General features: G+C 36.5%; 1 protein-coding gene across 3 annotated transcripts in view; it reads left to right on the top strand.

Annotated features, from left to right (window-relative positions):
* The window catches only part of LOC145283848 (uncharacterized), a 334,049-nt gene that overhangs the window by 20,277 nt on the left and 287,120 nt on the right, over positions 1-26,652 (top strand). The window contains exon 2 of one of the 3 annotated variants that reach the window (XM_080132957.1): positions 9,769-9,783. The exons of the other annotated variants lie outside the window; for them this stretch is intronic. Within the exon in view, the coding sequence (XP_079989083.1) occupies positions 9,769-9,783 (15 nt within the window). The remainder of the gene's footprint in view (positions 1-9,768; positions 9,784-26,652) is intronic. 3 annotated transcript variants of the gene reach the window in all.

The following is a 26,652-nucleotide window of genomic DNA, read 5'->3' as shown; positions in this document are numbered from 1 at the left end:
TATGTGCAGGAAGTAAGGCGTTCTGATAGTCGAACGACTATTTATCAGCTTACTAAGTCTACACGACACTTGTAAATACATACCATAAGTACATAGAGGTGAATGTCGTCACCATAGCTACCAAGCTGGACTCTTAAGGTCGGGCTTGGTGAGTAGCATTCTTCTAATGACAAAAATCTAGTTCAAAGAACGGTTTATGTAACCAGCTGTTAACGGCTGAATCGTGTAGTTTTTGTAATTAGCCTGTGTTGCAGACTCGTTCTAATATGAAGTATCCGCGTATCGATGCGATTGCACTCAACGACGTTCTATTGCAATATAGTATATCGCACCCACTAAACTAAGTTAACTACCTGTGAATAACGGTGTCTTCTCTAATTAATACAGCGACAAAATCCGAAACAACGGCTCGTACATTTCTGCTTGTGAAACCTTCAGTACTGCTTAGAATTAATACGTAATTTTAAAACCAGCATTTCATTGCGTTTTATATTAGTATAGTATATACCTTCTCAGAAAAAAACAGCAAAATTATTAAAGGAAAATTTAATTAAACTAGACTTTCAACCTGTTAAAACGGGAAAAAGTTATAGCCCGTTGCTATAGACCGAGTACTTTATGCCTAATTTATAGTTGAAAATGATTAAATCTCTGATCGTTCTTGCATTAAATATGTCTCTATTAATTCAAACTGTGCGTCGAACGGATACCATAATCCTTATTTCACTGCACCTCTTCATAATCAAGTTCCATACAAAATTTCAAACAAGTCCGCCCAGTAGTTTCCGAGAAAACTTCCTGAGAAATATCGTATTGTGGTCACTAATCCATATAAATATCTAACCGTGAATCAAACGGATACCGTAATAATTAGTTCGCCGCACCTTATAACAATCACAAAAATTTCAAACAAGTCGGTCCAGTAGTTTTCGTGAAAACTTCCTGAGTAATATGGTATTGTGGTCACTAATCCATATTAATATCTGTGAATCAAATGGATACCATAATACTCAGTTCGCTGCACCTCATAACAATCATACAAAATTTCAAACAGATCGGTTAAGTAGTTTCCGAGAAAACTTCGTGAAATATGGTATCGTGGTCAATAATCCATATATCTGTGAATGAGATGGATACTATAATAGGTCGCTGCACCTTCTAAAAGTTATACAAAATTTCAAACAGACCGTCCAGTAGTTTTCGAGAAGATTGCAAGAGTAAACGTGGTATTATGGTGGCTAATACCTATTTATCTCTATTAAAAGTGGAACGGACAAATAAACAAATATAAATCTAATATACATAATAAAAATAACAATTTTTTATTCAGCAACTAGTCAAGTATGTGGTAATTAGTCTTTTCTGTTAATATTTAGCTACATGATATTTCATATAGTATGTACACATAAAAGAAATTAAGTGTCTAGAGGCCCTATATTTTTTGCTTTTATATATGAAAAAATTAAGTAGAAAGATGAAATATAGGAAAAAGGGTCTAAAATTCTCAACGTTTCGCCAAACTGTTAAAAGCTTTATCCTAAATGACAAATCATGTGACTTGTCGCTCTTTAGAGAGCCCTTATAACTGTTGAGCGAAACGTTGAAATGTATTCTTGAGTTTAAGATTGCATCATCATCTCGTCCGATTTAATTTATAGTTTTTGTGCCATCTCTCTATATAAAAGTGTGTGAGAGGACACTTCTCAACCTATATACTCGACGACTTTTGTAATCTACTAACTTGAAATTTTGGTGTATAGGTTATTCAGACACGTGGAAAACGTTTTAATCAGATTTCATCCGAAAAAAAAAAAATAGTTGCTAATAACTCAAAATTGAAAAAATTGGTACGTTCGGGTTTTCGGATTTGTTTGCTGTTTCACGAATGCGCATGCGTGAATGGCTCACATGATAGATTCCTTAAATTAAGAATAAGTAGGTTTGAATTTTTTTTTAAGCACGTTTCAAGTTAGCCTAATGGTTATCGTACTTGATTCAATGTATTTAGGTTTTGGTTTCGAGCTCAGCTCAAGTACTTCTATTTTTTTACTTACAAGAAGTGAACTGTAAAATAAATCTCAATTTGAACTCATAGTAATCATTCATTATCAAATACAGTGCGACCCGTATATAAGAGACCCGAATATAAGAGATTTTCTCTGGTCCCAAATTAGAGCCTGTGTTAATGTATAGTGTGGCCCGGATGTAACCGGTCTTATCTCCATTTTATATAGTCATCCACAAATAGCTGTATCGCCGTATCACGTTTCGTCAATATTTCCAAACATGGTGAGTTTTTCAAACTGAGATTCGGAATCCGATCAGTTATGCAGCACTGCAGCAGTCAGCAATCTTTCCCATCAGTTGTTTCCCTCACCACGAAACTGAGAGAAATTATGTTTTGTATTTGTTTACAATATCGGTTACTGATTACCGCGAGAACTTTATTTTTAATTAATAAATTAATCAGTTTCTAAGTTTACAGTCACGTTTGATAGAAGGTTTTGTTATGAATGATTTCTGACCGTTAATATACATTTTTGAATAACTGTAGACATTTCACGTTTGTGCGATACGGAAATCTCTTTGCGTAGTTTAAATTGATTTATCTGACGAGTATGTAGAGAAGAGCTGCGTTTTTTTTTTTTGTTTTTTTCTTTGTTTTTTTTTTGTTTTGTTTTTTTTTTTTGCATTAGGCGTTTTAACCATGATGCTTTTATATTGAGGCAGGTTTACAGATTTTTTAATAAAAGCAGATAAGTCGATTAATAACTGACATACGTCGTAGATAATTTTATCCGTTTATTTTTTAATGTTAGATAAGCGAGGTAGAGCCTGGCGAATACCAGGCGCTGTATGTAGGAAGATATCGATACCTCCCTGCAAGAGTTGCAAAAACCTAACATCATCTCCCGTAATCTATTAACCTGTTTCCCATGTTGAAACATGTTTCTATAATTCTTGCTAATCAAGAAACGTTTTTTTTTTGTTTGTTTTTTTTTTTATTAATTTATTCAGATTTCGTATATATTATAAGAGTCGTGATTTCAAAAGTTTAAAAAAAAAAGGAATTTGGGTGTCATCGGGAAGAATCGAATCCGAAAGCAAAACTGTAGCATTCAAAGCTGCTGACGTTACCACCGTGCCACACATATGAACTGGTTAAAAATAAACTAAGATAAATGTACGAAATGTATAACGATTTGGGGGGGGGGTCTTTTTAATTTTGGCCTATTGATCCGTTAAAAGCTATTTTAACCGGCTAAAAGACCCATAAAAACACGGTTCGTAAAAGCGCCGCTCTATGACTTTTAGTTTCGGAGGATCTAGTTTGAAAATATGGGGACAGACAAACAGTCTATTATATATAATTATTTTTAGTACTATTGATTAAATAGGAGATGGCTTTATGAAAACGGCTACTAATTGCGTTGGGTTGAATATAATAAATAAAAAAAAAAACATGAATGTTTGGAAGATACCCTGACATTACCTGTGTGCAGTTACCGTGTATTACGAGATATTGGTACGACTATTTCGTGTTACAGTAATATAAAATTTCGTTTGAGGGATTGATGCGAAGGTAGTCATAGTAATTTGCTTCTTTGACTGCATACAGTCTTGTAGTCTGCTGCTTTCGAAAGCTATAGATTACAACGAAGGCTGAGGAGAATCCATGAAGAACTGTTACTTGCTGCTCTCCGTTGTTAGATAGATATCTATATCTATATCTCTATATCTATTTATCTATATCTATCTATGTATCTATCTATATCTATTTCTCTCTCTATCTCTCTCTATCTCTCTCTCTCTTATATATATATATATATATATATATATATATATATATATATAAAATAAAATTAAGATATTCTATCTTATTCCTCTTTCTGTAACACTTAATTACTTGATAAGGTAATAAATTTCATCTATAACTTTACGCTTTATCTTTTTATTGTGTGTGTATATATATATATATATATATATATATATATATATATATATATATATGCGTGTGTTAATAGGACAATAGATATTACGATTTTATATTGTCTAATTAAAAATGCATTAAGAATCAGTAAAAAAAAAATATTTTAAATATGAAAAAAAATCAAAATGGAAGAATGAGAAGGAAAACGTGTATATGTATATATATATATATATATATATATATATATATATATATATATATATATAAGGAAATGGTGACGAGGGAAAGGAAGAAGGGTAGAGATAAAAACGGGTTAAAGGCGAGTAAGAAATCTCAAACCTAGCGAAATGTGACACATACCGGCAGTAGAAGCGAAAACAGTAAAGCAAACACAAGAATTTCACACGTTCAAATATAAGCTACTAATACCTTGTGACTTAAACTTTTAAAATCGTGTATGTATCGTTGACTGTAGTTAAGATATATTGAAATAGATATATAGTTGTGTTGTAAAAAGCACGGACAGAAAGTGAACATAATCTGGAAGTCTGATTTGACGTGTCTAATAACATCAATATCTCTGTTGGTTGTGACTGTTTGGTTTATGGATGTTTGGTTACGTCTTTATCAAAGCTTAAGTCATCCCCATAAGCATGACAAACGAGCATGGGTTCAGGTTTATTTGGATGTCATAAGAGAAGACTAATGACCAAAGACTAATACAGGAACTCGCACCCGCACCCGCACACACACACACACACACACACACACACACACACACATATATATATATATATATATATATATATATATATATATATTAGGAGGCCACTCGGCATTGCCCGGTCGTAAAATACGCTTAAATATGATATTTTGATGAATGTAGATGTCGTATTAATTATTATACTAGCACAGGTACGCGGCGTTGCTCGGTGTTTGGAGGCGTGTGTTGAGCCAAAACAAACAAACAAAAATGTATTGGAAAGAGAGGCTCGAACCCGTGATGCGAAGGCGGAAAATAAATTGGAGGTGTGTAAGGGTGTTGGTTGAGCTAAAAAATAAAAATAAAAAAAAATTGCGAGCGCAAAAAAAAAGTAGTAAGCAGACTCGAACCCGTAACGCGCCAGAGAAAAAAATATGTGACAAAAAAAACAAAAACAGACGCTCTTATTGGTTGTGACGTCACGGGTGGTCGAAATAACGCGTTTTATTAGACGTCGTGGACGCGAGGGTTGAATGACTTACAAAAAATGTCAGCGAAAAAACCGACCCTCCTTGTAGAAAAATGTCCAATTGCGGGTGAAGGAATTAATGTTTTGGGCTAATTTTTCGATATTTGTCGCCCGAAGGGTCGAGCTTCAAAATGATAATGTTCTATATGAAAATCCGTCGCCCCTGTCGAAAGCTTTAGGCAGACATACATACATACATTTAAACAGACAGGTGAGATTTATATTATAGATGAATGCTTCGACGGAGAAAGATGTATAGTCAGACACCGCTTGAATGAATGAAAAGACATGCGAGTTCAATTGATTATGCGCAGTGAATCATTCACAATAGATGTTGCGTTTCGGTCTTAAATAAGACACAAAGGTTGATCTGCCGTAAAACTAAAAAAAAATAATCTCGCAGCAAATGTTTATACAGTGTGACCCAGATGAGACTTCTCGTGTCTCACCAAGTCTCTTATATCCGGGGTACACTGTACATTAACACAGGCTCTAATCTGAGACTAGAGAAAATCTCTCTTATATCCGTTGTTCTTATATTCGGGGTCTCTTATATCCGGATTCAACTGTACTTGCAACCTGTGCGTCAGAAGAGTAGTAACTCTAACCTGGTCTGGAATTTTTCACCGTTCAATTCACAAGGAACATCGTCTATTCCTTTGTTTCTTTTTATTATTTTATATAAAGTATATGTCTTGTTAGAGAAATATCATTTTTTTTACGGCGGAACATTCCTCTTCAAGTAGATGCAGATATCTCGAGATGTTTTATGTCGATGTTAAAAAAGGAAAGATAGATGATATCTTGAAAGACGTTTATAGGTAAAGTAGTGTCGATGTGTTTTAAGCAAGTGAATGTCGGCTGTTATATCACAACACATTTTGGTATAAGATGGCGGAAAGACAGAATAAAAATAGTAAGGGGGGAGATTGGGCGTAATAAATAAGGAACATATTTAAGATATTATTAGTTTCAAAAAATAAAGAGAGAATATGCGACGAAGCGGGGAGTTTACAAAAAAGGGTAAAGCAAGACAGACAGAGAAACATAAGGGGAGAGAAACAGAGAGAGAGAGAGATGCTAGGTAAAAAAAAAATTACATTTTCACCCCAAACAAGGCATGTTACCACTTTGATGTAGGGGACTACTATCAGGGGCAACCACTACTGAGGTACTATGTAGGGAGTTGGGCAGTAAGATGTCGGTTCACATTACACTTGAACTTCTGCATGTTAGTACAGCTGGGAAGCAGGGAGCCGGAAGGGAATTTCAAAGTCTAGCGCTTCTGGGGAAGAAACTACTGGAGTAGATGGCTCTCTTACATCTAGGGATCTCTACCGTGAAGGGGTGGGATTAAGCTGCTTGTCGGGTTTATCGGGGGTATTTACGTCGAGGGAGTACAAGTGCTTGCGGTTCGTCGGAGCATTCACCGTTAAAGTACTTGTATAACAGACAGAGGGATGCAACATTTCGTCGATGGGACAGAGGCTGAAGCTTAGATGACAGTTCAGGACCTATCCGGTTGGCGACTCTCTTTTGAACCTTGTCTAGGAGCGAAAGACTAGCAGCAGATGCACCAGCCCAAATATGACAACAATACTCCATACATCGGCGAATGGTGACCTTGTAGAGGTACAGGATACTTTCGGGCGTTAGTAACTTTCTAGCACGGTAGAGAAAACCTACCTTCTTCGCAGCGGTCCTGGCAATACGTTCAATGTAATTGTTCCAACTCCTGTTTCATGTGAACGTTCGGCCGAGGAGTTTAAAGCATGTACGTTCAGATAACGAGTCTTTGGCCATTGCTATTTGTGGTAGAAAATGTTTCTTGTAATTATTGAAGGAAACAGGTGTAGTCTTGGCAGCATTGAATGTGACCATAAGGCGAGAGATGCTGGACAACAGACTTGATTCATATTAGTGTGAACTTAGATACACGTATTTGCTAAGGAGCTATTGGTGTAACACGTTGTTTATTGAAGCCGGTATCAATTATCCGCGATGGAATGCACATCATAAATTCTTTTATTTGTCTGCCTTCTGGGACACCATTTTCCAAGGATACACCACAATCCTTCTCTGGTGGCATCATTTATTCCACAGGGCCTTCTTGGCTCGGGGATCAAAGATCAAAGTGTAGTATCTAGTCCGGCAGATACTGCACTTAAGATAATTTGTACCAGTCAATGGAGGGGAAACCCTCTATACTGGGACAATTATTATTTTTGGTAACCAGAGTGCCCCCTTTTTGCCTACTTTTAGGGGAGCTGGTTTTTACCTCACATTAAAAACGGCCTTGTGCCTAATTTGCTCAGTGGGGGAGCAAATAAATACCATCTGTTCCGGCAGATACTGCAAGCTATGACTAGCTATGACTAGCAAAGACCAGATGTGGGGGCAACCCCACATGCCTGACCTTTAACCAGCTCCCATTTCCCACCTCTCGGGAGCTGGTCCCCTTTTCCCCTTCCCCCTCCCTTCACTCCTCACATTAAAAATCGGCCTTGTGCCTAATTTGCTCGGTGGGGGAGCAAATAAATACCATCTGTTCCGGCAGATACTGCAAGCTATGACTAGCTATGACTAGCAAAGACCAGATGTGGGGGCAACCCCACATGCCTGACCTTTAACCAGCTCCCATTTCCCACCTCTCGGGAGCTGGTCCCCTTTTCCCTTCCCCCTCCCTTCACTCCTCACATTAAAAATTGGTCTTGTGCCTAATTTGCTCGGTGGGGGAGCAAATAAATACCATCTGTTCCGGCAGATGCTGCACTTAAGATAATTTGTACCAGTCAATGGAGGGGAAACCCTCTATACTGGGACAATTATTATTTTTGGTAACCAGAGTGCCCTTTTTTGCCTACTTTTAGGGGAGCTGGTTTTTACCTCACATTAAAAACGGCCTTGTGCCTAATTTGCTCAGTGGGGGAGCAAATAAATACCATCTGTTCCGGCAGATACTGCAAGCAAAGACCAGATGTGGGGGCAACCCCACATACCTGACCTTTAACCAGCTCCCATTTCCCACCTCTCGGGAGCTGGTCCCCTTTTTCCCTTCCCCTTCCCTTCACTCCTCACATTAAAAATTGGCCTTGTGCCTAATTTGCTCGGTGGGGGAGCAAATAAATACCATCTGTTCCGGCAGATACTGCAAGCTATGACGAGCTATGACTAGCAAAGACCAGATGTGGGGGCAACCCCACATGCCTGACCTTTAACCAGCTCCCATTTCCCACCTCTCGGGAGCTGGTCCCCTTTTTCCTTTCCCCCTCCCTTCACTCCTCACATTAAACATTGGCCTTGTGCCTAATTTGCTCGGTGGGGGAGCAAATAAATACCATCTGTTCCGGCAGATACTGCAAGCAAAGACCATATGTGGGGGCGACCCCACATATAAGACCTTGGTCAATGTAGGGGCAACCCTTCATACCAATTGTCACTATCCAGCTCCCCTACTCCCCGGGGAGTTGGTCCCCATTTCCCCTTCACTCCTCACATTAAAAATCGGCCTTGTGCCTAATTTGCTTGGTGGGGGAGCAAATAAATACCATCTGTTCCGGCAGATGCTGCAAGTTATGACTAGCTATGACTAGCAAAGACCAGATGTGGGGGCAACCCCACATGCCTGACCATTAACCAGCTCCCATTTCCCACCTCTCGGGAGCTGGTCCCCTTTTTCCCTTCCCCCTCCCTTCACTCCTCACATTAAAAATCGGCCTTGTGCCTAATTTGCTCGGTGGGGGAGCAAATAAATACCATCTGTTCCGGCAGATGCAGCAATCAAAGACCATTGCTCTTGCGGCAATCAGTTTCTGGTCCATGTAAGGGCAACCCTATATGCCAGGAGGCATTACTACTAGCTCTCCTTTTCCTCATTCGTGGGAGCTTGTCCCCTTCCCCCTCCCTCCTCTCCACATTAAAAAACGGCTGTGCCTTATTTTCTCAGTGGGTAAGCAAATAAATACAAGATCAAAATGTAATATCTGTTCCGGCAGATACTGCAATCAAAGCTATATGTGGGGGATAACCCCACATATCAGAACATTGCTCTTGGGGCAATCAGTTTTTGTCAATGTAGGGGGAACCCCCTCCCCCTCTGTCCATATTAAAAAACGGCCTGGTGTCTAATTTTCTCAGTGAGGAAGCAAATAAATAACCACAACACTCAACCCATAGCAGGTGCGTTTTCGAATTCTCACGTGACGTCACAATCATGAGGATTCCCCTTCAACTATCGGAGTTCCATGCGCCAATCCTCAACTACAGAATACCATTAACAGTTTTAACGTGTTCGCAACCTAAAACCGCGTGACATTAATAATCGATCATTCGGGTTAATTTTTTTTATTTATTTTTTTTTTCAGATGACTGTACTTAAATGAACACTTTTAAGGTCGATCGTATGATAAACCATTTATAACCATTTTTCTTTTCGAGATTTTTATTAGTAAACTTAACTAAAATGCTGTCGAACTGGATGACATTTTATCTTGCCGGGTACTGTTTGGAACTTTATTTAAGGATTTAATTTAATATTCTTAATTTTGTCAAACTCGACATTTTACGAATTCTGTTTACTAAATTTGGTGTAATTCTACCCAATAGTTTTGGAGCCTATACGTGAGTATATTTTATTATTATTAGCAGTAGTGGTGGTAGAAGTAGTAGCAATTGTTGTTATTAATTGTTGTTCTTGTAATAGTAGTAGTATTTTATTTGAACCCTCCCCTATGTGAAACGCTCAGCATCCTAAGCCCTCTGCATGCTGTGTTTAATCTTCAACAATACCTTTGTACGGATGCGAGTTATTATTATTTATTATTATAATTATTATTTATTTATTATCATTATTATTTATTAGTAGTTATAGTAGTAGCATTTTGAACCTCCTCCAATTATATATTTTATTATTATTTTATTTTATTATTAGCATTAACACAGCTACCCAATCAAGCTGACAATTACTGTAATAGATTATCCATTCATAGATTAGCAGCTAATCAGAACCCGGAGAAAGGACTTGTTCATCTAAGCATAATGAAACGCTTTCGGTTTCTTATAAACCAGCTTTCTGGGTTTCTGTGTCCGTTTATTTAGTTGAACTCAGCTGCTCACATAGATGAACCCTGAATATAAACTAAACTTTTATTCGTGCATAAAGGCTATCGCAAACGCAAAATATTCCTTGTCAGTCTTGTTTTTTTTAAATGGAGTTATTACATGTTTTAATACATATCCAAACTTGTACGACACTGGTTGATATGCAAGACGACAAGATCTTATGATGAGGTTATAAAAACGTTAAAACAACACAAATAAGTTCACTAGTCATTTATTTCCGGGGAGTTAGACACAAGGTCAAGTTTGCGTTAAAAAGTGTTTCTGTAGAACGAACTAGATTCGAACTTGGTTCACCCAGATTTTAAATCCATGCCGTAAACAACTGTCACAAAGACATCTAGTTTCCGCTAATAGTCAAACGGACCAATCAACCGTTTATCTAGAACTCCACCAAGCTTAAAATCTACCGACCGTTATGAGTTAATAAGTTCATTTCTTATATGAATTTTTTCACCTGAATCACACGTAAGGAACATTTTTCATGACTGCAGGAAGCATTAATTTGTTTATGGTCTCATCCTGTTGCAATAAATTCTCATTTGATATTGGCATATGGCAATTGTGAAATGGATACTCACATGGTTGTGCCAAATTGAAACCCTGTCGCCTCTATAATATTACTATCACTAGAGATGTTTGCAACCTTCACTTGCTGTCTCCTATAACTACTAGAAACTAATGTCAATACGATCTGTCTGCATCCATCCATGCATCCATCTGCCTGTTTTGCAAGTATTTCAATGGTGGATGCTCTGACGAACTACAAGCCCGTGTACTCCTCGACGAAAATAACCCCGACAAGCAGCGAAGTCCCACCTCTACACAGTTGAGATCCCTAGATGAAGGAAAGCCTTCTATTCTAATAGCTTCTTCCCAGAACTGCAGGACTTTGCATTTCTCTTCCAGTTCTCTACTTTCCCAACTGTACTGACATGCAGAAGTTCAAGTGTAATGTGAATAGACATCTTGCTGCTAAACTCCCTAAATAGAACCCCTGCAACTTAGGTCCCTGATAGTAGCCACCAATGTGCCTTTTTTGGGGTAATTTTTTTTTTTTTTTTTTTTTAATCAAACCGATCATAACTGGTACTATGCTGATTCAAACGTAGCTATGTTATTTTACAGGAACATAATTGAATATATAGAAACTGGAACCTAAAGGGGATATCGATCATACCAGTTATCATAGGTGGCACAGGACTCATGAAGAAGAACCTGAAGTCCTACCTAACTAACATTCCTGGTGAACCAAGTGCAAAAGAGATTCAGACAATTGCACTTAAGGGAACAGCGAGGATACTAAAAAGAGCTCTCGGTTGGTTTCAATAAAAAAAGCGGGGCAATGTTGGCAGCTGGTTTGGCTGTCCCATACCCAGGCATTACAATCTTCAAATGAAGAAAAATAAAAAAAAAAATTTTTAAAGACAACACACTTAAAAGTAGCCCAGAAAATGTAGGCAGGAGGGACGTTCTGTTATTGTTTTAATTACCTGTATCAGTGTTTACAATACCTGTAGAGTTATAAAATATGCTGGAAGTGCTCCTCATTGACATCTATGCATTTCTGGGCACGTTTAACAACGTTTGCAGATACTTCCTGTAGATCTTCTCTGGTGATTCTCCTGATAGCGTTGGTAATGTTCTTCTTTACTTGCTCGAGATTGTGAGGATTACTTTATAAACTTTTACTTGCATAAACTTTTTGTTTTAAAGTACCCCAAAGGTAAAAATCACATGCTGACAAGTCCGGGGAACGTGGTGGCCATAACCCTTTGCTCATAGTTCTCTCTTCCATAAACATGTCATGAACTCGCGTCAGTGATCTGTGAGACTTGTTGGAAAAAGAATTGCATTTTGTCTTGTGGTGTCAGTTGGTCAGTAAGAGCATGGTTAGAGAGATCGGGCTATTTTTAAGTGGGTCACCATGTAGCTTCACATTTATGTGATAATAAAAACAATATGACCACTGTTAACATTATCTCAATCCTTATTGTTTACATTATATATTGAATTTTCGGGGCAGGCCTAAGCATATAGGGTTGGGAGATGATGTTAATTTAAATAAATTTCGGCGAGTTTATAAAATTTACTCTCTATCTAATTATGTGTGTGTGTCCGTCCGTCCGTCCGTCCGTCCGTCCGTGTCCAAATCCAAAGTAGCTTTGAATAAAAAAAAAATATTAAAATAAAAATAAAGAATGCAGTTTAATTCTCGGAACAAAAAAAAATAAAATAACTAAGTTTAATTGATTGCAGACTTAGCACCTATTTAATCCGACTTCAAAACGTTTATAATTACAAAAGAGTTCATTCAATTATATTCCGTAGATTTCGGCGTATAAGACCTTGAAATAGAAAATCTCCTCTTTGAAAACCAATATTTATAAGAAACCGGGTCTTTCAATGTCTAACCTAGGCTAAACAAACATGGTTTCGTGATTTAGCAATCGTCTTATACAACCGATATATGATAAATTAAAATTTTGCTCCACTTCTGTACCTCGTCTTATCTGACGGTCACCTTATATGCTGAAATATATATACATTCTTTGTTTTTATGTAATATGTTGCTACACAGTCATGAGCATGTTTCGGTCAGGTAGTTACCAGTAACTAGAGACCTATTCAGGCGATACAGCTTAGACGAAAGCAAAGTTTGCAATGAAAATACTAATGTGTCCTCCTTTCGGGAATCATCAGATCAAGGAGTTAAGATTAAAGCCAGTCGGGAGATTCGAACCCAGCCACGAAGTTATCTCTAACTCCATTAGCAAGGAACAAACAATACGGCCACCGTTAACCGCGAGAAATACAGTTGTAATTAATATTTACATCAAGCACAAATGTCTAGACGGCGAGAATGATCTTATGATTGTCGCATCATGATCTGCGCATGTAAGCTTAAGTGACCGACGTTAATTTCAACTAAGAGTGCTCAGTTTTGAAAGGGGCTGACATAATTATTACTTTACTTATATTTTAATATCTGCAGACACTAGTATGTTATCCTTTCGGGAATCATCAGTGCAGTGTGTTACAATTACAGCCGGGATATGTATAATATATATATGTGTGTGTGTGTGTGTACATTTCCCTACCAAACTACTCTGTCAGTGTTCGGTTTATACATTCGAGATTTGATATAAGCTTATTGAGATTTGGGAAAATCTTTTTAATTGGTTTTCGGCCAGAAATCTGGCTGTCAAAGAGTCAAAGTTAAACGATTTGACCTTTGAAAACTCTACCAAACTCCTCCACCAATTTTGAGTCTAAACACTTGAAATTTTAAATGTAGGTTACTTGGACATGGATCAAACTTTTTAATTTAATTTGAGCCCCCAAACAAAAATTGTTAACGGGTCAAAATTGGGGGGGGGTCGATTTTAAAAAAGAATTGACTTTTGCGGCCTTTACCAAATTACTCAGCCGATTTTTGGGTCTAAACTTTTGAAATTTTACATAAAGTGTATTCAGGCATAGGGTAAGGTTTTCAATCGGGTTTTAGCCGAAATTTTGACTGCCAACGGGTCAAAGTTCAAAGTGATCTTTGTGATCACTAGCAAACTATTCAGCCAATTTTGGATCTAAACAATTGAAATATTACATAAAGGATATTCAGACATGCAGCAAGCTTTTTTCCTCATGTTCTGGGCGAAAATTTGGCTGCCAAAGAGTTAAAGTTGACCTTTGCAAACTCTACCAAAATACTCCGCCAATTTTGGGTCTAAACATGTGAAATTTTAGATATAGGTTACAATATATATATATATATATATATATATATATATATATATAATGTATGTGTGTGTTTCACTCGACGCGTACTCAGCAATTCTAGGCAATTAATGAAGTATACTTTGCATGCCAGCTCCTAACCCTGATCCTAATATTGACATTTCTACTTTTCTTTTTATTTTTAATAATATTTATATAATAAATAAAGTAAAATTAATACAAATTTAGTTTATTTTTATTTGATAGTCATTTCATATATACTGACTATAATAAAATTCTAAACTTTACTAACATTTTCGTCACTCCTTCTTTGGCATTTGAAAAACGGTAATTCCTATGTAGCAATGAAAATAAGCAAAAAAAAAAAAAAAAAGAATAAAAGATTTGTTATTCAAAATGTGGATTTGTTCAAAAGGTTGCACTTAAATGGTTTTGCAGGTCACGTGCTCTTCGGCTCGAATCTAAATGCTTTCCTGGTGCGCGCGCGTGTGTGTGAAACCACGACTGAACTAAACCTTTCAAACGCAGCTGGCTTAGCTTTATAAATTGAATTAATTACTCTGTTGCTATTCGGTTCATGGCTTAATAATTAATTTGCGTTAGTTTTTTTTTTTTTTTTTTTTTTTTTTACATTTTCACCCCAAACAAGGCACATTGCCACTCAGGTGTAGGGGGCTACTATCAGGGTCAGCAACTACGGGGGCACTATGTAGGGATTTGGGCAGCAAGATGTCGGTTCACGTTGCACTTGAACTTCTGCATGTCAGTACAGTTAGGGAAGCATGATCCTGGAATGGAATTCCAGAGTCTAGCGGTTCTGGGGAAGAAACTACTGGAGTAGAAAGATCTTTTGCATCTAGGGATCTCTACTTTGTGCGGGGTGGGATTTAGCTGCCTGTCGGGTTTGTCGAAGGTATCTGCGACGTGGGGGCACAAGTGTCTGCAGTTCGTCAGAGCATTCACCATAATTATAAATTATTTCCGAATATAATTGAAAAACTGATTTACGAATAAATGTACTTGTAAAAGAAAAATAAACAATCGATAAAAATAAACAATCGATAAAAATAAACAATCGATAAAAATATAATAAAAAAAAAATTATTTCTGTCAATATATCTAAACGACAACGATCGCTTGTTTTTTTTATTTTTGTTTGCTTTTTTGTGGTTTTACAAAGGAGTCACTACTTATCAAGGCCCGGAGGCCACTCGAGGATAAGGATTAATGAGTATACAGTGGACAAATGGAGCATGTCGTATTCATCGTTGGTAGTAAAAATTTAGTAAATTGGATTGCTAAAGTGGATGGCTCATCAAGAATTTGTTCATGTTAGACTTGAAGATAACCATATTGTAGTCGGTTGGAAAGCAGGAAAACGGAACAGTTCCAAAGGCGTGCAATTCTAAGAAAGAAACTTTGTTCATGGAATCTACGTTTAGGTTTAGGCACATTAGAATATTAATTCCACAATTAGATTCAAGCACGGTTTAAATGCTTTCAAATTTATTACGTTCACTTATGCATACCATCAGAAAAGGTATGAACCATATCTCCCATCCACTAATGGTGTACGTTGTAAGTTCTCTTTAATTAACCGTTTATAATAGTTATTAAGTTTTTATTTATTTATTTTTTGTTAACTAGCAGACGTACCCGGCGAGGCTCGGTATTAAACGTAATGTTAAATTCTGTTTTAAAAAAAATGGAGTTAAAAATCGGAAAGAAACTGAGACATGTGCATGCGAGTATTCATTTTTTTCCTAAGCAGTTCATTTTTTGTAAGTGAAAATAAAAATAAATAAATAATCGAGCTGAGATCGAAACCAAAACCCAAGTACGATAACCATGACATCAACGTGTAACGATCTTTTAAAGATGTTTTAAAACTACTTATTCAGTAATCTGTTATGTGAACTATTCACGCATGCGCATTCGTGAAACAGCAAACGGATAAAAAAAAAACGATGACTCCCATGTACCAATTTTTCAATTTTAACCCCTTATCAGCCAGATTTTTCCGAATGAAAACGAGTTAAAAAGTTTTCCACGTGTCTGAATATCCTATATACCAAATTTCAAATTTTCAGATCAAAAATACGTTGAGTATATAGGTTAAGAAGTGTCCTCACACACATACACATTCTCACTTTTATAAATATATAGATTATTTACCAATTATAAAGGCTAAGGATAATCAAAAATGTTGGAAAGTGTTAATGTTATATATTAAAAGGCGATGGAATGTAAGTCTCGCGTATGGCTGTGACGTCGTACGTGAGACATGAGAGCTTGTATGGTTTCTTTTCCCGATTAGAGTTGTACTGGAGCAGACGTTTCGAGTGCTCGTTAAGGCAACCCTACCTACCCCGATATGTTTGTAGAAAGGTGTCAGTATATATTAATGGTGATTTGGTGCTGTGCTGTGGTCCACTAATAATTTACTCTGGCTAAATTTAAAACAAAGATCTAAACTCTGCGGTCTTGTGTTTTATTTACAACGATTTTGGCTTGTGACAGTTGGTGGCACAATTTAAGATGGCGACGAAAACACACGGTAATAAACAATGATATTCAATGTTGTTACCGATGGGTTTATAAGTCCTTTGGAGCCTGCGTCGCCGATATTACCATCATTGTTGTTGTGAACCCAGGTTGTTTATAAAATGCATGCTCACATGCATTGTTTTAGTTAATAAAAGGTTTATTTAAACGGGTGCAGACAGAAATTCTGCATATATATGAGAGAGGGAGTGAGAGAGATTGAGAGAGTGAAAGAGTGAGTGAGAGAGAGAGAAAGAGTGAGAGAGATTGAGTGAGAGAAAGAGTGAGAGAGAGAAAGATTAAGAGAGAGATTGTGTGTATCTGTGTTTTCATTGCACCAGCAGCACACAAAACAAGGGTTTACTCGTTCAAATTTCGCCAAACTAAGGGAAAGAAACCGGAAACCATCTCGCCAAAGTTACATGATCCTTCAATGTGTGCCGGAAGTGACTATCGAGCTTTAAGGTTCTTCTGCTGTAAACGTGGCTCCAATTATTTAACAAAAAGATGGGATTATGTTTTGCTTAATGGAAACTGTTCCCGACTATGGAATTAGTTATGCAAAAATATATTAAAATCATATCGGATCTATTGTGTGTGTGTGTGCGTTTTCTTTTTTTTTTTAATTTTTTTTTTTTTTTTTTAAATGTTTCCAATAGTGTTCTTCGATATTGCGTAACTCAAATATTTGTGTCATTTGAGTCTTCAAACTGCAATTGTCATCTTTGGTGTTTTATTCACAGCTTTTCATCCGATTAAACTGACCTTCCTTAAATATCTCTTTCTTTGATCACAGGAATCACCACGTATCAAGGCCCGAAAGCCACTCGAGGATAAGGGTTAATGTGGGTATACATTAGCCAGTGTAATTATAGCGTAGTAAACATAAGTAGTTGGAATTTTGCAAATTGGATTACTTGGGGGGACGGTTCATCATGAACTTGTTTACATTGGACTTGAAGACAATAAAATTGTAGTCAGCTGGAAAGCGGGCAATCGGAAGAGAGTTCCACAGGCAGAGCAGTTATAAGAAAGAAGCTTTGTTTAATGGAATCTGCATTTCGGTTTAGGCACAGACAAGGAGTGTGGGAAAATATTGATACTGGTTTCGGCCATACGAGTGTTTTTTATGAAAGTTTGGCGAGGGGGGAACCATAGATCGAAGCTCAGACGAGCACTTGCCATGAAAATAAAGATAAACAGAGACAGGCTCGCAACGTCCCTTTTGTGGGAGAGGTTTCAGGGAAGAGAAAAAGGCATCCCCCACTAAGCTACGAAGTCTATAAATTGGGGAAACCTTTTCGTTGTACACGACATATCTAACCTATGAGATCTTTATTTAATTCGAAGGAGGGGACATATAGAAGTATTAATTTGTCATTCTTGGTCACTAACCCTGCTAGTAAAGATTGAACTTTCAACCTCCTGAAGGGTTTTATTAAAAACTTGTTATTAGCCAAGTGTGTTAACTATGGTTCCACGTGGGTCATTTTTAGTACAAATTTTCGCAACCTTAAAACCGTGTGTAGACGTGTAGTATTACTAGTCGTTTATAGGTAAAAAAACAAAAAAAAATAGGACTAAAGTTACATCAAATGAAACGTTGTAAATATGACCTTAAAGATGAGAATAGTAGTCCGAAAACCTGAATAATACAAACGATAAATCCTGACCTAAAAGAACTCTGAAACCTTACTCAAAGGATATATATTTTTTTTTTAATGGTGTCACCACTTATCAAGGCCCAGAGGCCACTCGAGAGTAAGGGTAATGGGTATACATTAGTCATTGTGATTTTAGCGTAGTAACATTAGTGGGAATTTTGTAACTTGGATTACTTAGAGGGACGGTTCAATAAGAACTTGTTCAGGTTGGACTTGAAGACAATCAGATTGTAGTCAGTTGGAAATCAGGCAAACGGAATAGAGTTCCACGGGCGAGCAGTTCAAAGAAAGAAACCCTGTTCATAGAATCTACGTTTAGGTGTAGGTACAGATGAAGAGTGTGGGAAATTGTTGATAGTGGTTCTGGCTAGACGAGTATTTTTCGTGCTAAAATCGGTACTTGTGCAGAATTTGAACCAGACGTAACTAACTCCCCGTGCGGCTTTGCTCTGAACATGACGTCATGCGCTCGTATTTGACTGATCGGCATCTTGCGTCGGATTACAATGTGCAGCAAAGGAGCAGACGATCTTTGGAGAAAATATTGGAAGAAAAAAAAATCAATAAATTAAGTAAACAACACACCCTCAATCAGACATTCCTAACAACTTTATACGAGATGAATATCTCCACCTTGGAGTTGCAGACGGCGGAAGATATACTTTCATATTGCCAAACAAAACGATTAATCGTCGCAAAGAAAAAGTGCGAACGAAGAAAAGTCTACCTAATCCTAAGGAAATATGGCGTATAATTAAAAAAAAAAAAAAAAAAAAAACGGTTGCCAAGCCACACCCTAGAGAAAATAAGTGTTCCTGTAAAGAAAAGGTTTACAAAAATAAAGAAAAAAATGTAAGATAAAGAAATGAAAAAAAAATACATGAAAAACACATAAAAGTGCTTAAAAATTTTTTTCTTTTTTTTAAATATGAATAACACAAAAATGTTTTTCTTATTAATTTGGGTTAAAAAATGGTTGAAAAAAAAAACTTGTTTGTTTACTTTTTTCACTTGAAAAATGTTACAAAAATAAAACAGAAATTATTCATTCTTTGTTTCTTTATTTAGTTATTTTTTATCGTTTTATTTTTATTTTCGTTATATATTTATATTTTTTATGATTTTATTATAACTCCAACACGGAGTTTGGAATATATACATTTTTTATTTATTTGTTATATAATGATTTACTATAATAATAAAATACCTACAGCGCATATAGAAATAAATGATAAAATACATATATATATATATATATATATATATATATATAAATAAATAAATTCAAACACTAACGTGTTTGAATATACGGTTAAGTGGCAGTTTTAGTCATTAAGAACTGCTTTAAAGCTTCACCGCTCACTCATTTGTCGACCGAATTTCAAACAATTATTACGGTTTATAGATCACCTTCTCAGCTATATTGTGAAAACAAAGTTTGTTTGTTTTTCAATTTTCGTTCAGTAAAACAAAAGTTATGATGAATTTACTGGTGTTCAAAATCGTAAAAAAATTACGTAAGGTGAACGACGTTTTTTTCTGACTGGTTTTCATATCAACCACGTCGCTTCAGCGACTAGTGTTGCTACCAATTCACGGCTCTCGCGAAAAGAGAAGTAACAAGTGAAACAGAGAGAATGAAAGCAGACCAGTGCCGTACATTGTTTTACTTATGTGTATGTTATGTTTATGGGGGCCAAAAAATACGACTGAAATTAAACAAATAACAAGTGAATTTACAGGAAGCTTGAACAAAAATCATGGATTACAAGAGAAAAATGCGAGCATTAAAAGTAATATAGTTAGGCTTAAACATGCCAAAGAAAAGGACAAGATGTTTTAGTAAAAAATAAATGTATAACTTAAAATATTGCAGCATTAAGAATTGATTATATAATGTGAAATTGAATTTAAAAAAAAATAAATTCTTAACGCTGCAATATTTTCAGATATAAATTCATGCTAGCATTTTTCTATTGTAATATGTGGATGTTTTCTTTAGAATTTTCTTTGAGTGGCGTTGTTACACTTTAATAATCGGTGACGCTCTGCGAAAGCCGGTGATTGACGTCATATTCCGAGCAAAGCCGAGCGGCAAGTTAGTTATGTCTGGTTCAAATTCTGCACAAGTATCCTTAAATCAACCATTTTGTTTTACTGTTATTCACCCATTCCCCAAACAAGGCATGTTACCAGTTGGATGTGAAGGGATACTATTTCGGATCATATCTATAGAGACACTGTGTATGGAGTTGAGGAACAGGATGTCTTTTCGCATTATATTTAAATTTATGTGTGATAATTAGGGCTAGGACAACACTAGTAGTTTTTATACCGAAAACCGAATGTAACGCGTGTAGATGCGGGAAATGTGGAATAATTAACGTTTGAAAGTCAATAAAATTAAATAGACAGGCGAGCTCCGTGGGTAACTCTGAGATATTACAATTTATAGATGATATAAAAAGTTTTTAGAAGTTGTGAACCGAGCAAGCGCTTCTCTGAAAGAAGCCTTTTGTGGACATCGAGGAAAAGCGTACATACATACACACATACATTTTCGTTTTTATATATATAGATAAGATATCAATGGATATATACCGGAGTCTAAACAAGGAAAAGAATATGCTGTTGTCCTAGCTTTAGTGATAATACCGTCAGAAAATCAGGAAACGCGGATAGGAATTCCAAAGTTGAACAGTTTCTTCCTTCAAGCATCTAGAGTGAAAGGCTTTACAGTTAAGGGTGGGGATCTTGCGACTTGTCAGGGGCATTTATGTCGAGGGAGCACAAGTGTTACGAGTTCATCAGAGCTCTCTCTCTCTCTCTCGCGCGCGGAATAGTTATTACTGGGGCTGTGACAACAGCATATTCTTTTCAATCTGCTGACTCTCGAGTATTTATCGGATACAGTACAACACGGTCAATCAACAGAAAACCACATCAATCTGCTTAAAAGCATAGAGGATATTAACGGATATATAATTGAGAGCCAAAACAATAAAAAGAATATTTAGGTTAGTCAATGTTTCAAAATAGGGAGTACCAGGTGTTAACGATCGAACTAACGTAGGAATGGATATAAGTACATAAATCGTTCTATGTCAGTGTCGGCTGTTATTCTGTTATTCTTGCAGTTCGAATTATTTCAAAAAGACATAAAATATATAAAAGCTATAGACACAGCTTACATAAACGTATAAACCTCGCAACTTTATTAAATGGTAAAATAGCATTTTTTCTTCTTAATTAACAAGATTTGGCAAAAATTGCCTCGGCCTTCGGGACAAGATCAAAGTGTAGTATCTGTTCTCCAGATGCTGCACTTTAATTTCTTGGTCTCTGTCAGTGGAGGAAAAATCCTTCACGACTGAGACAATTTTTTTTTCCTTTTCTCCACATTAAAAAACGACCCTGGTGTCTAACTCTGTCCCATGGGGAGACATTGTGAATAGGAACCATATTTGGCAAAAAAATTAATACCAAAAAAAAAGCGTCTTTTGCCTGGATACCTTATATCATCATTTTATTATTTTTTGTAAAATTTCTGGAATTTTTATCGTCATTGATTCGGAGGAAATCACCTTAAAAGTATTTTTATTTATTTATTTATTTATTTTTTACATTTTCACTCCATACAAGGAACATTGCTACTTTGGTGTAGGGGGCTACTAACAGGGGCAACAACTACTGGGGTACTATGAAGGGATTTGGGCAGCAAGATGTTGGTTCACGTTGCACTTGAACTTCTGCGCGTCACTATAGTTGGGGGAAGCAGGGACCTGGAATGGAATTCCAAAGTCTAGCGGTTCTGGGGAAGAAACTACTGGAGTAGAAAGATCTTTTACATCTAGGAATCTCTACAGTGTGGGGGTGGGGTTTTGCAGCCTGTCGGGTCTGTTGAGGGTGTTCACGTCGTGGGGGCACAAGTGCTTGCAGTTCGTCAGAGCATTCACCATTATAATACTTGTAGAATAGGCAGAGGGATGCAACATTTCATCGATGGGACAGAGGCTGAAACTTAGATGCCAGTTCAGAGCCTATCAGATTTGCGACTCTCTTTTGAACCCTGTCAAGAAGCGAGAGACTAGTAACCGATGCACCAGCCCATATTATAGAAATTTTTCCATTGAAGTTCTGAATTTATTGAAAGTATATATTTTCTTATTTTACAGTAACTATTTTGATTTCTTGCAACCTATAAATACATAAATGGTCTCTTTCTCTTTGACGGAATGGTCATTACTGACCAGCCGTTGCACTCTTCACGAATCGTCACCATTGACTCCAGTTCTGCACCATTCTAAGCAACTCAGCTATGCTAATATCCGCGATGTACTTCACGTTGCCTGATATTCTTGTTTTTGGTCTTCCAAGTTCTCTTTTACCAGGGATTGTACCAAAGAGCAGAACTTTTGTTGTTGTTTAAGCCATCTGTTCTGGCGATGTGTCCCCAAAATCACAATTTCCTGTCATTGTTGATGTCCAGCAATCTTCGGCATGGTCAGAATACATTCTATTACAGTACATATAAAACAGACAGAGATTCAACGTTGCTGCGATGGGACAGTGGTTGGATACTGATTAACAGTGCGGGCGCCTATTAGATTGGAGCCTCTTTTTTTAGTACCTTGTCTAAGAGGGAGACACTAGTCGTAGCTGTATCAGCCCAGATGTTGCAACAATACTCTGTGCATGGGCGAATGTTGAATTTTAAGAGGCGCAGGATACGGTTAGGTGTAGGTAGTATAAGGGAGTGTACTTTTTTACAGCAGCCTTGGCAATATCTTCTATTATTTTGTTCCAATTTATCTTGCCTGGCAATATTAAGCCAAAGGGTTTGAACGAAGGGCTCTCTGGTTGTGTCATGAGTAGGGCTGTGACAACAGCATATTCTTTTCATTGTTTTTACTTTCGAGTATATATCAGTTAATATTTTATGTTTTTATATAGTGATGTGGTTCTCGGTTAATTAACTGAGACTAACTGTGTCGGATATATACTCGAGTCACAACAATGAAAAGAATATGCTGTTGTCACAACCCTAGTTATTAGTCATGGCAATAGATCGTTAAGGAGGTTTATTGTAATCGTTATCAATTTAAAAATTTAATACAACCTAGTAGTTTATTTTTTAAACTTTTAAATATAGGAATGTTCTAACTCACACAGTAAGAAGTCTTTGCACTGTTCCTTAAATCACCGGATATTAATTTTATAACATCTTTTTTAAATATTCACCTGTAAAAAGAGGGGAAATGAAATCTTGATATCTCCTATTCTCTCGCCTCTTTCGTTGCTCTTCAGCAACCGACACGAGCGAGAAAAATTGAGGATGTAGAAAAATCAGTCTTTTTTTTTTTTTTTTTTTTTTTTTTTTTTTTTTTTTTTTTTTTTGGTATTTAATTGGGTCATTTTCTACTTGGCTCCGTGGGTCAGTCGATTACCAGGTCATATGTAAAAACAGATAAGATCGAGCATCGTGCGTGGCATAATTATTTTTTACTCGCCTTTCTGCGAAAATGGGATTAGAAATTTCACATTACAATATAATTAGATTGTTTACTTCTTATTTATTTATTTACGTTCGTTTGGAACGCGAGCGACGTCGGATAACCTTGTTAGACTATTGCTCATAATTAGGGCTATGACAAGAAAATATTCTTTTCATTGTTTGGACTCTCGAGTATATATCAGTTTATATTTTATGTTTTCTTATATAGCGTGATGGGGTTCTCGGTTGATTAACTAAGACTGTGTCGGATATATACTCGAGAGTTAAAACAATGAAAAGAATATGCTGTTGTCACAGCCCTAGTTATTAGTCATGACAATCGGTCGTTAAGGAGGTTTATTGTAATTGTTAAACGAATTACCTTTATAACAGTAGCATGGCGGCATTCTCCAAAGGATTTAGGATTGGTTTTATTTCCAGCATGACAAAGAAAGATGAAATATTTCCTTCCTCATTCGAGGAGCTTGTTGGTCAAAGGGCCTAGTACGTGACAAAGACAAATTGTAACCGTACGTAAATACTGGGTTAAGGTTAGATGTTAAATCGCTTTCGTTGATCTTTGAGATCATCTTCAGTTTCATTCCGGATGGGTTCGGCACGAAGTGTGTGCATTTCAATACGTGCCTGTCAACAGTCAGAATATGTCGATCATGAGGGCCTGTGTGACATGTTTTGGTATTATATCACTTGTTCATTCGCCCTTTGCAAAGGGAGATAATCATGGCAAGATATTCGTTAATTACGCGTAATACAAAATCCACACGCATAATGCGTGCTAAATACAAACTTCAAATGATATATTCCATCGGGGGACACTTAAATATGCTAAGCTGTGATTGGTTGAGAAAGATCATACATTAGGGTCTTCTTGATATAGTGGATTATTAGTTTTAGAAAGACGCATGTAACACAGGTGATGGCCTGATACGTTCTTACTCAAAGTATTCTAAAAAGAAAAAAATGATCATTATAAAGAACATACTAGCCTGGGTGCTCGACGTTGCCCGGGTGTTTGGAGGTGTGTGTTGAGCAAAAAAAAAATGAGGTAGTAGTCAAGCAGGCTCGAACCCGTATCGCGAAGGAGGTAAAGAATGTGAAAAAAACGTAACGTCTTTGCTGTTGCGTCCATCACCAAACCGAAAGTGGCGAAGGTTTAAATTAAAGCTAGTCAATCGAAAAGACGGGGTAACTTTCGAAAATATCGGCAAAAAAGCGACCCCTCCCTGTAGAAAAGTGCCCAATTGTGGGTGAAAGAATTAATGTTTTTAGCCAATTTCTTCGATATTTGTTGTCCGAAAGGTCGAGCTTCAAAATGATACTGATTTCGTGAAAATCTGTCGCTTCTGTCGAAAGTTTTAGGCAGACACACAAACATGCATACATACATACATGCATTCAAACAGAGAGGTTTATATTATATAATACATACATTCAAACAGAGATTTATATTATAGAAGACGACGCAACCATCCGGGCGGTGATTGTTTTAATGTAAAATATTCTATGTAATGCATAATACAAAGTTGATCTGCATTGCTATATTCTAGCTGAGAATATAGCAATAAACTATCATGCGCAAATTTATGCATAGATTTGAGTGGTTTAATTTTAAATATTTTTTTAACTATCTGTCGATAGGTCAAACGCAGGGAATGCGACTGGAGTACTAAATGGTTTGGTTTCGATTCTAGCTGATTGTACCCAAGTCATTCTCTTATCATAGCCTTAATAAGAAATCTGCATGAATTAAAATATAGTTAAGCGTATATTATGACCAGGCAAGACCGGATACCTCCGCTAGTATGTAACATAGTGCATATGAGAGCGTGGGGAAAATAGCAGCAGCAGCAAAGGATAGCTGGCTGACGAAGAGATTAGCAGCAGCAGCAGCGGAAAAACGTACGTGTAAAAATTAGGAAGTGTGCGCGAGAAAAGAAAGGAAATAAGGAGAGAAAAATGCACCACGTGCTTTGAGCAGAAAACCAAATCGGCACCAAAGGAGAACGACGTGAAAAGCGAAGATGAGAATGGTCCGGCTGTGCCCAGCTTGCGGCTGGAAGAAAGAGAAACGCGTTCGAGGCTAAAATGTACAGGGAGAAGCGAGAGTCGTGTAGAGATGGGAGAGTCGCTAAGTAAAAAATGCGTTTGTTAAAAAAAAAAAAAATATGGCGGTTCTGATTTTTATTTATTTCTTTCCGTTGTTTGTTTGTAACTGCTATGTTACAAATTTAACATAAAATAAACTAACGTGGGAGTTCATGTAAAAAAAAAAAAACTATAGAAAATAACCTATCAAAAGAAATGGTGGCGTAGAGAAAAGTACTGCAAAAAGAAACGAGGAAAAATCAGTATACGTATCTTTCTTTGTCACTATTTGGTTAATATCATTAAGCTGGACTAGTGTAAAAGAGCTGGAAAAAAACGCAGTAGATCATAGACAGGCTTAGATCTATTAATCTTGAAAGATTATATCTGATTAGTTTGATTTGTTCCACGGCATATCAACCCTTTTGAGGGTTATATATTTAGAATCTCGCGATTTTTTTAAAAAGGGTTTATGCTTTAAATTCGTTATATCTTCAAATATCTATTTCTGTTACTTGGTTCGTTTGTTTTGCAGAATAAACTCTTCTCTTTTGTTCCTAGTTTTGCAGAACATGATTAAGTTTTACAAAGGAAAAAGAAAAAACAATAACAGCAGTGTTAGATGCATGTTACGGTGTTATTTGTGTTTTATTATTATTATTATTATATACATGTGTATTATATACTGTACTGTATTTTGTTATTAATTTTTAATGTAGTATCCCGGGGTTCTACTGTAATAGCAACTAAAATAAGACAGAAAGCAAACCACAAAATCATTATAAAAAGAAAGGTAAGAAATATTCAAACATGCACCAATTCACC

Source organism: Euprymna scolopes, chromosome 8 (genome assembly GCF_053919585.1).
Source record: "Euprymna scolopes isolate OS-2025 chromosome 8, ASM5391958v1, whole genome shotgun sequence".
Taxonomy (NCBI): Eukaryota; Metazoa; Mollusca; class Cephalopoda; order Sepiida; family Sepiolidae; genus Euprymna; species Euprymna scolopes.
This window is presented reverse-complemented; position numbering and strand designations above follow the sequence as displayed.